Below are 18401 nucleotides of genomic sequence, written 5' to 3' on the forward strand. Positions count from 1 at the left end.
ACACACACACAATTATATTAGATTATTAGATTAAATCTTCTCGATTTATTTCATAGCTCTCTCTCTGAATCAGTGTTTTCCACTAACGCCGGTTGTCGGTTATATAGCCGCTCTCTCTTTCTCTCTCTCGGGTCCTGTCTCTCTCTCTCTCTCTCTCTCTCTCTCTCTCTCTGTCTCTCTCTCTCTCTCTCTCTCTCTCTCTCTCTCTCTCTCTCTCTGTCTCTCTCTCTCTCTCTCTCTCTCTCTCTCTCTCTCTCTCTCTCTCACGCCAGCTAAACTAATCTTTAGGAATGTGTTGAAGTAAAAGTAAAAGTTGTCAAAAATATAAATATTTAAAGTTAAGATACAAATAAAACGACTAAAGTACTTTAAACCCCAGATACTACAGACCTCTATCCTGAACAACTAACAATACACTGAAATCAGACACCCTCATTGAAATAGTAAAACATAATAATACCACAACAAATGTTTCCAATCTGGTAAATTAAATAAACTGTGTGTATTATATGACTGTGTGTATTATATTCCTTCCCTCTCCTCCTCTCCTCTCCCTCCCTCTCTCCTTCCCTCCCTCTCTCCTTCCCTCTCCTCTCATCCTTCCCTCTCCTCTCATCCCTCCCTCCCTCTCCTCTTATCCCTCCCTCAGACAGACAAGGCTACAGACAGACAGACAGACAAACAGACAGACAGGGAAGGAGGCAGACAGACAGACAGGGAAGGAGGCAGACAGACAAACAGACAGACAGACAGACAGACAGACAGGGAAGGAGGCAGACAGACATAAAGACTCACCAGTCGTTTGTCCTTGTCTGGAGTGTGTGTGAGTGTGTGTGTGAGAGTGTGTGTGAGTGTGTGAGGGAGTGTGTGTGTGTTGTGTCACGTCTATTGTCCTGTCGATCTGAAACATCCGCAGATCCTCCTCGTCCAACGCAATGTCTCCCCAAAACGCAACTGAAAAGAAAAATCTTCATCATCACCATCACCATCATACCCATCAGCACCTTCATCATTACATCATCACCCCCAACATCCCATCATTACCATCATCCCCATCATCACATCATTACCATCATACCCAACATCATCTCAGAAATGACCATCATCCCATCATACCCTCATACCATCATCTCCATAATGACCATCATCCCATCATACCATCATAACATCATCTACATAATGACCATCATCACATCATATCATTACCATCATACCCAACATCCTCTCAGAAATGACCATCATCCCATCATACCCTCATACCATCATCTCCATAATGACCATCATCCCATCATACCATCATAACATCATCTACATAATGACCATCATCACATCATATCATTACCATCATACCCAACATCCTCTCAGAAATGACCATCATCCCATCATACCCTCATACCATCATCTCCATAATGACCATCATCCCATCATACCATCATAACATCATCTACATAATGACCATCATCACATCATATCATTACCATCATACCCAACATCATCTCCATAATGACCATCATCACATCATTACCATCATACCCAACATCCTCTCAGAAATGACCATCATCCCATCATACCCTCATACCATCATCTACATAATGACCATCATCCCATCATACCCTCATAACATCATCTACATAATGACCATCAGCCCATCATACCCTCATACCATAATCTCCATCATTACCAACATCACATCATACCCTCATAACATCATCTCCATAATGACCATCATCACATCATACCCTCATACCATCATTACCAACATCATCTCCATAATGACCATCATCCCATCATACCCTCATACCATCATCTCCATAATGACCATCATCCCATCATACCATCATAAAATCATCTACATAATGACCATCATCACATCATATCATTACCATCATACCCAACATCATCTCCATAATAACCATCATCCCATCATACCCTCATATCATTATCTCCATAATAACCATCATCCCATCATACCCTCATACCATCATCTCCATAATGACCATCATCACATCATACCCTCATACCATCATCTCCATAATGACCATCATCCCATCATACCATCATAAAATCATCTACATAATGACCATCATCACATCATATCATTACCATCATACCCAACATCATCTCCATAATAACCATCATCCCATCATACCCTCATATCATTATCTCCATAATAACCATCATCCCATCATACCCTCATACCATCATCTCCATAATGACCATCATCACATCATACCCTCATACCATCATCTCCATAATGACCATCATCCCATCATACCATCATAAAATCATCTACATAATGACCATCATCACATCATATCATTACCATCATACCCAACATCATCTCCATAATAACCATCATCCCATCATACCCTCATATCATTATCTCCATAATAACCATCATCCCATCATACCCTCATACCATCATCTACATAATAACCATCATCCCATCATACCCTCATACCATCATCTCCATAATGACCATCATCCCATCATCTCCATCATTACCAACATCCTCCCATCATCATCATCCACATCATAATCCTCATCATTCCATTCATCCCCATCATCCAAATCACCATCATCATTACCATCATCTCCATAATGACCATCATCCCATCATACCCTCATACATCATCTCCATCATTACCAACATCATCCCATCAATACCATCATCCCCATCTTCCACATCACACCATCATACCCATCAATACCATCAGCATCCCCATCATCCCCGTCATCATCATCATCATCCCCATCATCAAACCCCTCATCCCCATCCCCCATAATTACCATCATCATCATCCCCATCATCATACCATTCATCATCCACATCATCTCCATCAACCTCATCATCCCCATCATCCCCACCATAAGCACCATCATCCCCATCATCCCACAAGCACCATCATTACCATCATCATCCTCATTATACCCATAATACCAATCATCCCCATCATCCCATCATACCCATCATCCCCACCATCATACCCATTATCATCCCCAGCATCCCCACAATCGTACCCATCATCCCCAACATCATCCCCACTGTCATCCCCACCGTCATCCCCATCACCCCCTCCATCATCCCCATCATCCCCTCCATCATACCCAACATCATACCCATCATCTCCATCATCCCCATCATCTCCATCATCCCCACCATCATACCCATTATTATCCCCACCATCATACCATTATCATCCCCTCCATCATCCCCATCATCTCCATCATCCCCTCCATCATACCCATTATTATCCCCACCATCATACCCATCATTATCCCCAACATCATACCCATCACCCCCTCCATCATACCCACCGTCAACCCCATCATCATACCCACCGTCAACCCCATCATCATCCCCAATGTCATCCCCATCATCATACCCACCGTCATTCCCATTATCATCCCAGACATCATACCATTCATCATCCCCATCATCCCCATCATCTCTATCAACCTCATCATCCCCGTCATCCCCACCATAAGCACCATCATCCCCATCATCCCCATCATCTCTATCAACCTCATCATCCCGTCATCCCCACCATAAGCACCATCATCCCCATCATCCCCATCAACTCTATCAACCCCATCATCATACCCACCGTCAACCCCATCATCATCCCCAATGTCATCCCCATCATCATACCCACCGTCATTCCCATTATCATCCCAGACATAATACCATTCATCATCCCCATCATCCCCATCAACTCTATCAACCTCATCATCCCCATCATCCCCATCAACTCTATCAACCTCATCATCCCCATCATCCCCATCAACTCTATCAACCTCATCATCCCCGTCATCCAAAAAGCACCAAAATTACCATCACCATCATCATACCCATAATCCCAATCATCACATCACCATCATCATACCCATAATCCCAATCATCACATCACCATCATCATACCCATAATCCCAATCATCACGTCACCATCATCATACCCATAATCCCAATCATCACATCACCATCATCATACCCATAATCCCAATCATCACATCACCATCATCATACCCATAATCCCAATCATCACGTCACCATCATCATACCCATAATCCCAATCATCACGTCACCATCATCATACCCATAATCCCAATCATCACGTCACCATCATCATACCCATAATCCCAATCATCACGTCACCATCATCATACCCATAATCCCAATCATCACGTCACCATCATCATACCCATAATCCCAATCATCACATCACCATCATCATACCCATAATCCCCATCATCACGTCACCATCATCATACCCATAATCCCAATCATCACATCACCATCATCATACCCATAATCCCAATCATCACGTCACCATCATCATACCCATAATCCCAATCATCACGTCACCATCATCATACCCATAATCCCCATCATCACATCACCATCATCATACCCATAATCCCAATCATCACGTCACCATCATCATACCCATAATCCCCATCATCACATCACCATCATCATACCCATAATCCCAATCATCACGTCACCATCATCATACCCATAATCCCAATCATCACGTCACCATCATCATACCCATAATCCCCATCATCACATCACCATCATCATACCCATAATCCCAATCATCACGTCACCATCATCATACCCATAATCCCCATCATCATCCTCATCATACCCATAATCCCCATCATCACATCACCATCATCATTACCATAATCCCCATCATCACATCACCATCATCATACCCATAATCCCCATCATCACATCACCATCATCATACCCATAATCCCCATCATCATCCTCATCATACCCATAATCCCCATCATCACATCACCATCATCATACCCATAATCCCCATCATCACATCACCATCATCATACCCATAATCCTCATCATCACATCACCATCATCATTACCATAATCCCCATCATCACATCACCATCATCATACCCATAATCCCCATCATCACATCACCATCATCATACCCATAATCCCCATCATCACATCACCATCATCATACCCATAATCCCCATCATCACATCACCATCATCATTACCATAATCCTCATCATCACATCACCATCATCATTACCATAATCCCCATCATCACATCACCATCATCATTACCATAATCCTCATCATCATCCTCATCCCCATCATCATCCCCATCATAGCCATCATCCCCACCATAATCACCATAATCATCATCATCATCCTCATCCACATTCCCATCATCACCATCATCCCCATCATTACCATCATCAAATACATCATCCCCATCATCTCAATCATCCCCATCATCCCCGTAATCACTATCATCTCCATCATCTCCATCATTAGCATCATTCCTATCATCCCCATCATCGCCATCATCCCCATCATCACACCCATCATTCCCACCATCATACCCATGGTCATCCCCATCATCATCCCCACCGTCATCCTCATCATCATCCCCACCGTCATTCCCATCATCATCCCCACCATCATCCCCATCAACCTCATCATCCCCGTCATCCCCACCATCCTCTCCATCAATCCCATCCCCAACATCAACCCCATCATCATCTCAATCATCCCCACCATCATCAACATAATCACTATTATCTCCATCATTTCTATCGTCTCCAACATCTCCATCAGCCCAATCATTCTCATCATCCCACAAGCACCATCATCATCACCATCTTCACCATCATCATCCTCATCCCCATCATCATCCCCATCATTCCTATCATCCCCATCATTACCTTCATCATCATCCCCATCATTACCATCATCACCATCATTCCCATCACCACCATCAGCATCGTCATCATCTTCCCCATCATTACCATAATCGCCATAATCACCATCATCATCCTCATCCCCATCATCTCCATCATCCCCATCATCTCCATCATCCCCGTCATAATCACCATCATCCCCATCCCCCATAATTACCATCATCATACCATTCATCATCCACATCATCTCCATCAACCTCATCATCCCCATCATCCCCACCATAAGCACTATCATCCCCATCATCCCACAAGCACCATCATTACCATCATCATCCTCATTATACCATAATACAAATCATCACCATCATCCCCATCATCCCATCATACCCATCATCCCCACCATCATACCAATTATCATCCCCATCATCCCCACCATCGTACCCATCATCCCCACTGTCATCCCCATCGTCATCCCCATCACCCCCTCCATCATCCCCATCATCTCCATCATCCCCATCACCTCCATCATCCCCACCATCATACCCATTATTATCCCCAACATCATACCTATTATAATCCTCTCCATCATCCCCATCATCTCCATCATCTCCATCATCTCCATCATCCCCACCATCTTACCCATTTTTATCCCCAACATCATACCCATTATCATCCCCACCATCATCCCCACTGTCATCCCCATCACCCCCTCCATCATCCCCATCATCTCCATCATCCCCATCACCTCCATCATCCCCACCATCATACCCATTATTATCCCCAACATCATACCCATTATCATCCTCTCCATCATCCTCATCATCTCCATCATCTCCATCATCCCCACCATCATACCCATCATTATCCCCAACATCATACCCATCATACCCATTATCATCCCCTCCATCATACCCGTCACCCCCTCCATCATACCCACCGTCAAGCCCATCATCATACCCACCGTCAACCCCATCATCATCCCCAATGTCATCCCCATCATCATCCCCACCATCATTCCCATTACCATCCCAGACATCATACCATTCATCATCCCCATCATCCCCATCAACTCTATCAACCTCATCACCCCCGTCATCCCCACCATAAGCACCATCATCCCCATCATCCAAAAAGCACCAAAATCACGATCAACATCCTCATCATACCCATAATCCCCATCATCACATCACCATCATCATTACCATAATCCTCATCATCATCTCAATCATCCCCACCATCATCAACATAATCACTATTATCTCCATCATCCCCATCATTTCTATCGTCTCCAACATCTCCATCAGCCCCATCATACTCATCATCCAACAAGCACCATCATCACCATCATCATCACCATCTTCACCATCATCATCCTCATCCCCATCATCATCCCAATCATTCCTATCATCCCCATCATTACCTTCACCATCATCCCCATCATTACCATCATCACCATAATCACCATCATCATCCTCATCCCCATCATCTCCATCATCATCCCCATCATCTCCATCATCTCCATCATCCCCATCATCCCCATCATCCCCATCATCTCCATCATCATCCCCATCATCCCCATCATTCCCATCATTACTATCATCCCCATCATGTCCATTAGCTCTGACAAATTGAAAACCCTAGTCATTGGTGACTCCATTTACCCGCAATATTAGACTTAAAACGAATCATCCAGCGATCATACACTGTTTACCAGGGCTACCGACGTTAAGGCTAATCTGAAGATGGTGCTGGCTAAAGCTAAAACTGGCAAGTGTAGAGAGTATAGAGATATTGTTATCCACGTCGGCACCAACGATGTTAGGATGAAACAGTCAGAGATCACCAAGCGCAACATAGCTTCAGCGTGTAAATCAGCTAGAAAGATGTGTCGGCATCGAGTAATTGTCTCTGGCACCCTGCCAGTTAGGAGGAGTGATGAGTTCTACAGCAGAGTCTCACAACTCAATCGCTGGTTGAAAACTGTTGGCCCTCTTTCTGGGACTCACCCACAAACAGGACCAAGCCTGACCTGCTGAGGAGTGACGGACTCCATCCTAGCTGGAGGGGTGCTCTCATCTTATTAATATAGACAGGGCTCTAACTCCCCTCGCTCCACAATGAAATAGGGTGCAGGCCAGGCTGCAGGCTGTTAGCCAGCCTGCCAGCATAGTGGAGTCTGCCACTAGCACAGTCAGTGTAGTCAGCTCAGCTATCACCATTGAGACCGTGTCTGTGCCTTCGACCTGGGTTGGGCAAAACTAAACATGGCGGTGTTCGCCTTAGCAATCTCACTAGGATAAAGACCTCCTCCATTCCTGTCATTATTGAAAGAGATCATGATACCTCACATCTCAAAATAGGGCTACTTAATGTTAGATCCCTCATTTCCAAGGCAGTTGTAGTCAATGAACTAATCACTGATCATAATCTTGATGTGATTGGCCTGACTGAAACATGGCTTAAGCCGGATGAATTTACTATGTTAAATGAGGCCTCTCCTCCTGGCTGCGCATCCCGTAAAGGCGGAGGTGTTAGCAAATTTCAATAAAAAAATAATTAATAATAACTGTGTTTTCGTCTTTTGAAATTTATGCATCCTACTCAATCACTTTTTATAGGTACTGTTTACAGGCCTCCTGGGCCATATACAGCGTTCCTCACTGAGTTCCCTGAATTCCTATCGGACCTTGTAGTCATAGCGGATAATATTCTAATCTTTGGTGACTTTAATATTCACATGGAAAAGTCCACAGACCCACTCCAAAAGGCTTTCGGAGCCATCATCGCCTCAGTGGGTTTTGTCCAACATGTCTCCGGACCGACTCACTGTCACAGTCATACGCTGGACCTAGTTTTGTCCCATGGAATAAATGTTGTGGATCTTAATGTTTTTCCTCATAATCCTGGACTATCGGACCACCCTTTTATGACGTTTGCAATCGCAACAAATAATCTGCTCAGACCCCAACCAGGGAGCATCAAAAGTCGTGCTATAAATTCTCGGACAACCCAAAGATTCCTAGATGCCCTTCCAGACTCCCTCCACCTACCCAAGGACGTCAGAGTACAAACATCAGTTAACCACCTAACTGAGGAACTCAATTTAAACTTGCGTAATACCCTAGATGCAGTCGCAAGCACCATGGAAGCTGAACGATCAAACACACACACACACACACACACACACACACACACACACACACACACACACACACACACACACACACACACACACACACCACAGAGAGAGAGAGAGAGAGAGAGGAAAATAATTAACAACAAAAAACAAAAAACATTTGTCCTAAGAAACTAGCTCCCTGGTATACAGAAAATATCCGAGCTCTGAAGCTTCCAGAACATTGGAACAGAAATGGCGCCACACCAAACTGGAGGTCTTCCGACTAGCTTGGAAAGACAGTACCGTATCGAAGAGCACTTACTGCTGCTACACCAAACTGGAAGTCTTCTGACTAGCTTGGAAAGACAGTACCGTATCGGAGAGCCCTCACTGCTGCTCCATCATCCTATTCTTCCAACTTAATTGAGGAGAATAAATTAAATCCAAAAATGATTTTTGATACTGTCGCAAAGCTAACTAAAAAGCAGGAAGAGAGAGGATGGCTTTCACTTCAGCAGTGATGAATTCATTAACTTGTGGGTATACTTTAGGGGCGGCAGGGTAGCCTAGTGGTTGGAGCGTTGGGCTAGTAACCAGAAGGTTGCAAGTTCAAACCCCTGAGAGGGTACAAATCTGTTGTTCCTTGAAAATAATAATTTTTTCTTAACTGACTTGCCTAGTTAAATAAAGGTTAAAAAAAACTGATTTGATGAAAAGATCATGATCATTAGAAAGCAAATTACTATAGGCCGTCTTTAAATCTACATATTTCTCCAAAGCTCAGTTGCCCTGAGTCTGCACAACACTGGGATCAAGGGAGACACAGTTTTTTAATACTATATCTATATATATATATCTGAGACTGCACTTGTGAAGGTGGTAAATTACCTGCCGTTAGACCAAGGCTTGGGGCATTACTGACCCAGATTACTCCTTTACTGTTCTAACACACACACACACACACACACACACACACACACACACACACACACACACACACACACACACACACAGCCTCCACGCTTGTCTTAAGATGGTCTGATATGAGGTGATGTTTAAGCCTTAGGCAGGTCCCATACTCCCCTTCCTCTCTCTCTCTCTCTCTCTCACCCCTTCCTCTCTCTCTCTCTTTCCCCCATCCTCTCTCTCTATCACCCACTCTATCTCCTCCTCTCTCTCTCCCCCCTATTCTCTCTCTCTCTCTCTCTCTGCCCCCCCCTCTCTCTCTCTCTCGCTCCCTAATAGAGATAGATATCTCTCTCTCCCCCTCTCCCACTCTCTCTCTCTCTCTCTCTCTCTCTCTCTCTCCTCACTCTCCGATCTCTCACACAGAACATTTGGCCGATAAAGACGGTTAACTGATTAGCGTAGCATGGCTGTAGGTTTCTATGAGTCTTTTGTACGATCGCTAACGAGGGCCTAGATGCACCATAAACCCCCCCCCCCCCCCCCCCATTGCCCAACCGTTGCGTGAGCTCGCGTGCTATGAGGAGGGATGATAGGAGCCACATATTTTTTCAGTAGCAGATTCCTCTCTGTTGTGGGGCTGTGCCCCGAAAGAGGTGTATGTCTGCGTGTGACAACACACCAGTGACATCTAGCTGGCTGTGCCATGAAAGAGGTGTGTGTCTGTGTGTGCCAACACACCAGTGACATCTAGCTGGCTGTGCCATGAAAGAGGTGTGTGTCTGTGTGTGCCAACACACCAGTGACATCTAGCTGGCTGTGCCATGAAAGAGGTGTGTGTCTGTGTGTGCCAACACACCAGTGACATCTAGCTGGCTGTGCCATGAAAGAGGTGTGTGTCTGTGTGTGCCAACACACCAGTGACATCTAGCTGGCTGTGCCATGAAAGAGGTGTGTGTCTGTGTGTGCCAACACACCAGTGACATCTAGCTGGCTGTGCCATGAAAGAGGTGTGTGTCTGTGTGTGCCAACACACCAGTGACATCTAGCTGGCTGTGCCATGAAAGAGGTGTGTGTCTGTGTGTGCCAACACACCAGTGACATCTAGCTGGCTGTGCCATGAAAGAGGTGTGTGTCTGTGTGTGCCAACACACCAGTGACATCTAGCTGGCTGTGCCATGAAAGAGGTGTGTGTCTGTGTGTGCTAACACACCAGTGACATCTAGCTGGCTGTGCCACGGGGTTATAAATCATCAAGGGCCTCAGGTGTAGAGCACGCAACCCTACCCATTATTCAGGGGTTTTGCATTGTGAAACTTCTCTGTTTGCTAAACCTTGTAACGTTGTAAGTAGGTTTATATTAGGCGATGGAAACAGACTCGTTTCTTAGCCTATAGACTGTGAGCTGTGATAGAGAACAGCCTATAGACTGTGAGCTGTGATAGAGAACAGCCTATAGAATGTGATAGAGAACGGCCTATAGACTGTGATAGAGAACGGCCTATAGACTGTGAGCTGTGATAGAGAACAGCCTATAGACTGTGATAGAGAACGGCCTATAGACTGTGAGCTGTGATAGAGAACGGCCTATAGACTGTGATAGAGAACGGCCTATAGACTGTGATAGAGAACGGCCTATAGACTGTGATAGAGAACAGCCTATAGACTGTGATAGAGAACGGCCTATAGACTGTGAGCTGTGATAGAGAACGGCCTATAGACTGTGATAGAGAACGGCCTATAGACTATGATAGAGAACAGCCTATAGACTGTGATAGAGAACAGCCTATAGACTGTGAGCTGTGATAGAGAACGGCCTATAGACTGTGAGCTGTGATAGAGAACGGCCTATAGACTGTGATAGAGAACGGCCTATAGACTGTGATAGAGAACAGCCTATAGACTGTGATAGAGAACGGCCTATAGACTGTGAGCTGTGATAGAGAACAGCCTATAGACTGTGATAGAGAACGGCCTATAGACTGTGATAGAGAACAGCCTATAGACTGTGAGCTGTGATAGAGAACAGCCTATAGACTGTGATAGAGAACGGCCTATAGACTGTGATAGAGAACGGCCTATAGACTGTGAGCTGTGATAGAGAACGGCCTATAGACTGTGATAGAGAACAGCCTATAGACTGTGATAGAGAACAGCCTATAGACTGTGATAGAGAACAGCCTATAGACCGTGATAGAGAACGGCCTATAGACTGTGATAGAGAACAGCCTATAGACTGTGAGCTGTGATAGAGAACAGCCTATAGACTGTGATAAAGAACGGCCTATAGACCGTGATAGAGAACGGCCTATAGACTGTGATAGAGAACGGCCTATAGACTGTGATAGAGAACAGCCTATAGACTGTGATAGAGAACGGCCTATAGACTGTGATAGAGAACAGCCTATAGACTGTGAGCTGTGATAGAGAACAGCCTATAGACTGTGATAGAGAACGGCCTATAGACTGTGATAGAGAACGGCCTATAGACTGTGAGCTGTGATAGAGAACAGCCTATAGACTGTGATAGAGAACAGCCTATAGACTGTGAGCTGTGATAGAGAACAGCCTATAGACTGTGAGCTGTGATAGAGAACAGCCTATATACTGTGATAGAGAACGGCCTATAGGCTGTGAGCTGTGATAGAGAACAGCCTATAGACTGTGATAGAGAACAGCCTATAGACTGTGAGCTGTGATAGAGAACAGCCTATAGACTGTGAGCTGTGATAGAGAACAGCCTATAGACTGTGATAGAGAACAGCCTATAGACTGTGATAGAGAACGGCCTATAGACTGTGAGCTGTGATAGAGAACGGCCTATAGACTGTGATAGAGAACGGCCTATAGACTGTGATAGAGAACGGCCTATAGACTGTGAGCTGTGATAGAGAACGGCCTATAGACTGTGATAGAGAACAGCCTATAGACTGTGATAGAGAACGGCCTATAGACTGTGATGGAGAACAGCCTATAGACTGTGATAGAGAACAGCCTATAGACTGTGAGCTGTGATAGAGAACGGCCTATAGACTGTGATAGAGAACAGCCTATAGACTGTGAGCTGTGATAGAGAACGGCCTATAGACTGTGATAGAGAACAGCCTATAGACTGTGAGCTGTGATAGAGAACGGCCTTTATACTGTGATAGAGAACAGCCTATAGACTGTGAGCTGTGATAGAGAACGGCCTATAGACTGTGATAGAGAACAGCCTATAGACTGTGAGCTGTGATAGAGAACGGCCTATAGACTGTGATAGAGAACAGCCTATAGACTGTGAGCTGTGATAGAGAACGGCCTATAGACTGTGATAGAGAACAGCCTATAGACTGTGAGCTGTGATAGAGAACGGCCTATAGACTGTGATAGAGAACAGCCTATAGACTGTGAGCTGTGATAGAGAACGGCCTATAGACTGTGATAGAGAACAGCCTATAGACTGTGAGCTGTGATAGAGAACGGCCTATAGACTGTGATAGAGAACGGCCTATAGACTGTGATAGAGAACGGCCTATAGACTGTGATAGAGAACAGCCTATAGACTGTGATAGAGAACGGCCTATAGACTGTGAGCTGTGATAGAGAACAGCCTATAGACTGTGATAGAGAACAGCCTATAGACTGTGAGCTGTGATAGAGAACAGCCTATAGACTGTGATAGAGAACGGCCTATAGACTGTGAGCTGTGATAGAGAACGGCCTATAGACTGTGATAGAGAATGGCCTATAGACTGTGATAGAGAATGGCCTATAGACTGTGAGCTGTGATAGAGAACAACCTATAGACTGTGAGCTGTGATAGAGAACGGCCTATAGACTGTGAGAGAGAACAGCCTATAGACTGTGATAGAGAACGGCCTATAGAATGTGATAGAGAACGGCCTATAGACTGTGAGCTGTGATAGAGAACGGCCTATAGACTGATAGAGAACAGCCTATAGACTGTGATAGAGAACAGCCTATAGACTGTGATAGAGAACGGCCTATAGACTGTGAGCTGTGATAGAGAACGGCCTATAGACTGTGATAGAGAACAGCCTATAGACTGTGATAGAGAACAGCCTATAGACTGTGATAGAGAACGGCCTATAGACTGTGAGCTGTGATAGAGAACAGCCTATAGACTGTGATAGAGAATGGCCTATAGACTGTGATAGAGAACAGCCTATAGACTGTGATAGAGAACGGCCTATAGACTGTGATAGAGAACGGCCTATAGACTGTGATAGAGAATGGCCTATAGACTGTGATAGAGAACAGCCTATAGACTGTGAGCTGTGATAGAGAACAGCCTATAGACTGTGATAGAGAATGGCCTATAGACTGTGATAGAGAACAGCCTATAGACTGTGAGCTGTGATAGAGAACAGCCTATAGACTGTGAGAGAGAACAGCCTATAGACTGTGATAGAGAACGGCCTATAGAATGTGATAGAGAACGGCCTATAGACTGTGAGCTGTGATAGAGAACGGCCTATAGACTGATAGAGAACAGCCTATAGACTGTGATAGAGAATGGCCTATAGACTGTGATAGAGAACAGCCTATAGACTGTGATAGAGAACAGCCTATAGACTGTGATAGAGAACGGCCTATAGACTGTGATAGAGAATGGCCTATAGACTGTGATAGAGAACAGCCTATAGACTGTGATAGAGAACGGCCTATAGACTGTGATAGAGAACGGCCTATAGACTGTGATAGAGAATGGCCTATAGACTGTGATAGAGAACAGCCTATAGACTGTGATAGAGAACAGCCTATAGACTGTGATAGAGAATGGCCTATAGACTGTGATAGAGAACAGCCTATAGACTGTGATAGAGAACGGCCTATAGACTGTGATAGAGAACGGCCTATAGACTGTGATAGAGAATGGCCTATAGACTGTGATAGAGAACAGCCTATAGACTGTGATAAAGAACGGCCTATAGACTGTGATAGAGAACGGCCTATAGACTGTGATAGAGAACAGCCTATAGACTGTGATAGAGAATGGCCTATAGACTGTGAGCTGTGATAGAGAACAGCCTATAGACTGTGAGCTGTGATAGAGAACAGCCTATAGACTGTGAGCTGTGATAGAGAACGGCCTATAGACTGTGATAGAGAACGGCCTATAGACTGTGATAGAGAACAGCCTATAGACTGTGATAGAGAATGGCCTATAGACTGTGAGCTGTGATAGAGAACAGCCTATAGACTGTGAGCTGTGATAGAGAACGGCCTATAGACTGTGATAGAGAACGGCCTATAGACTGTGATAGAGAACAGCCTATAGACTGTGAGCTGTGATAGAGAACGGCCTATATATAGACTGTGAGCTGTGATAGAGAACAGCCCATAGACTAACAGGCGTACTACTGCTGTACTAAACACCTAACCTCTACTTAACGTGTGTGTAATCTTCTACTACTAATACTACTACTAATACTACTACTAATACTAGAACTAGAACTAGATACTAACAGGCATACTACTGCTGTACTAAACACCTAACCTCTACTTAACGTGTGTGTAATCTTCTACTACTAATACTACTACTAATACTACTACTAATACTAGAACTAGAACTAGATACTAACTGGTGTACTACTGCTGTACTAAACACCTAACCTCTACTTACCGTGTGTGTAGTCTTTACGTGTCCAGTGTAGCAGGTCATAACAACGACTGTTTCCGTACGAGGAAGGAGGAGAGGGTGGAGGGAGAGACAACGGGTGGGGGGGGGTTCTTCAAGGTCACTAATCAAACTGACCTGAGCTATACTACCGTCCGTCCTTCCAAAGAGGCACAGCACCACACACACACACACACACACACACACACACACACACACACACACACACACACACACACACACACACACACACACACACACACACTCATCTTCCTCTGGCCCTAAGCTCCTCCTTAAGGAGAGGTCACACTGCAGGGGGTCGCTATCTATCACTCAGCTTCCTCTGGCTCCTCGTTAAGGAGAGGTCACACTGGAGGGGGTTGCTATCTATCACTCAGCTTCCTCTGGCTCCTCGTTAAGGAGAGGTCACACTGCAGGGGGTCGCTATCTATCACTCAGCTTCCTCTGGCTCCTCGTTAAGGAGAGGTCACACTGCAGGTGGTTCATATCTATTACTCAGCTTCCTCTGGCTCCTCGTTAAGGAGAGGTCACACTGCAGGGGGTCGCTATCTATCACTCAGCTTCCTCTGGCACTAAGCTCCTTGTTAAGGAGAGGTCACACTGCAGGGGGTCGCTATCTATCACTCAGCTTCCTCTGGCACTAAGCTCCTCGTTAAGGAGAGGTCACACTGCAGGGGGTCGCTATCTATCACTCAGCTTCCTCTGGCACTAAGCTCCTCATTAAGGAGAGGTCACACTGCAGGGGGTCGCTATCTATCACTCAGCTTCCTCTGGCACTAAGCTCCTCGTTAAGGAGAGGTCACACTGCAGTGGGTCGCCGTCTATCACTCAGCTTCCTCTGGCACTAAGCTCCTCATTAAAGAGAGGTCACACTGCAGGGGGTCGCTATCTATCACTCAGCTTCCTCTGGCACTAAGCTCCTCGTTAAGGAGAGATCACACTGCAGTGGGTCGCTATCTATCACTCAGCTTCCTCTGGCACTAAGCTCCTCGTTAAGGAGAGGTCACACTGCAGTGGGTCGCTATCTATCACTCAGCTTCCTCTGGCACTAAGCTCCTCGTTAAGGAGAGGTCACACTGCAGGGGGTCGCTATCTATCACTCAGCTTCCTCTGGCTCCTCGTTAAGGAGAGGTCACACTGCAGGTGGTTCATATCTATTACTCAGCTTCCTCTGGCTTCTCGTTAAGGAGAGGTCACACTGCAGGGGGTCGCTATCTATCACTCAGCTTCCTCTGGCACTAAGCTCCTCGTTAAGGAGAGGTCACACTGCAGGGGGTCGCTATCTATCACTCAGCTTCCTCTGGCACTAAGCTCCTCGTTAAGGAGAGGTCACACTGCAGGGGGTCGCTATCTATCACTCAGCTTCCTCTGGCACTAAGCTCCTCATTAAGGAGAGGTCACACTGCAGGGGGTCGCTATCTATCACTCAGCTTCCTCTGGCACTAAGCTCCTCGTTAAGGAGAGGTCACACTGCAGTGGGTCGCCGTCTATCACTCAGCTTCCTCTGGCACTAAGCTCCTCATTAAAGAGAGGTCACACTGCAGGGGGTCGCTATCTATCACTCAGCTTCCTCTGGCACTAAGCTCCTCGTTAAGGAGAGATCACACTGCAGTGGGTCGCTATCTATCACTCAGCTTCCTCTGGCACTAAGCTCCTCGTTAAGGAGAGGTCACACTGCAGTGGGTCGCTATCTATCACTCAGCTTCCTCTGGCACTAAGCTCCTCGTTAAGGAGAGGTCACACTGCAGTGGGTCGCTATCTATCACTCAGCTTCCTCTGGCACTAAGCTCCTCGTTAAGGAGAGGTCACACTGCAGGTGGTTCATATCTATCCCTCAGCTTCCTCTGGCACTAAGCTCCTCGTTAAGGAGAGATCACACTGCAGTGGGTCGCTATCTATCACTCAGCTTCCTCTGGCACTAAGCTCCTCGTTAAGGAGAGGTCACACTGCAGTGGGTCGCTATCTATCCCTCAGCTTCCTCTGGCACTAAGCTCCTCGTTAGGAGAGGTCACACTGCAGGGGGTCGCTATCTATCACTCAGCTTCCTCTGGCACTAAGCTCCTCGTTAAGGAGAGGTCACACTGCAGGTGGTTCATATCTATCACTCAGCTTCCTCTGGCACTAAGCTCCTCGTTAAGGAGAGATCACACTGCAGTGGGTCGCTATCTATCACTCAGCTTCCTCTGGCACTAAGCTCCTCGTTAAGGAGAGGTCACACTGCAGGTGGTTCATATCTATCCCTCAGCTTCCTCTGGCACTAAGCTCCTCGTTAAGGAGAGATCACACTGCAGTGGGTCGCTATCTATCTCTCAGCTTCCTCTGGCACTAAGCTCCTCGTTAGGAGAGGTCACACTGCAGGGGGTCGCTATCTGGTGTGGTGTTTCGTGAGGTGTGGTGCATTTTGAGGTTTGTGGTGTGTGCTGTCAGGTATGTGGTATGGTGATGTAGTGGTGAGGTGTGGTGTAGTGTTGTTTATTTTACCTTTATTTAACTAGGCAAGTCAGTTCAATAACAATCTTATTTTCAATAGGAACAGTGGGTTAACTGCCTGTTCAGGGGCAGAACGACAGATTTGTACCTAGTCAGCTCGGGGATTTGAACTTGCAACCTTCCGGTTACTAGTCCAACGCTCTAACCACTAGGCAACCCTGCCGCCCATGTGGTGTGGTTTGGTGTAGTGTGAGGTGTGGTTTGGTGTAGTGTGAGGTGTGGTTTGGTGTGGTGTGAGGTGTGGTGTGAGGTGTGGTGTGGTTTGGTGTAGTGTGAGGTGTGGTGTGGTGTGAGGTGTGGTGTAGTGTGAGGTGTGGTGTAGTGTGAGGTGTGGTGTGAGGTGTGGTGTAGTGTGGTGTGGTGGTGTGGTGTGGACAGAGGACCGTTGGATGGACAGAGGACCCAGACAGACAGGAACTAGCAGGACAGAGGACCGTTGAATGGTCGGAGGACAAAGACAGAGAGGAACTAGCAGGACAGAGGACCCAGACAGAGCGGAACTAGCAGGACAGAGGACCCAGACAGAGAGGAACTAGCAGGA

General features: G+C 45.9%; 1 protein-coding gene across 3 annotated transcripts in view; it reads right to left on the minus strand.

Annotated features, from left to right (window-relative positions):
- Nucleotides 1-18401, minus strand: part of LOC118947007 (dorsal-ventral patterning tolloid-like protein 1) — a 136220-nt gene that overhangs the window by 86767 nt on the left and 31052 nt on the right. For all 3 annotated transcript variants that reach the window (XM_036971997.1, XM_036971998.1, XM_036971996.1), the window contains exon 3: nucleotides 796-954. In XM_036971997.1, the coding sequence (XP_036827892.1) occupies nucleotides 796-954 (159 nt within the window). The remainder of the gene's footprint in view (nucleotides 1-795; nucleotides 955-18401) is intronic.

Source organism: Oncorhynchus mykiss, unplaced genomic scaffold (assembly GCF_013265735.2).
Source record: "Oncorhynchus mykiss isolate Arlee unplaced genomic scaffold, USDA_OmykA_1.1 un_scaffold_87, whole genome shotgun sequence".
NCBI classification, from domain to species: Eukaryota; Metazoa; Chordata; class Actinopteri; order Salmoniformes; family Salmonidae; genus Oncorhynchus; species Oncorhynchus mykiss.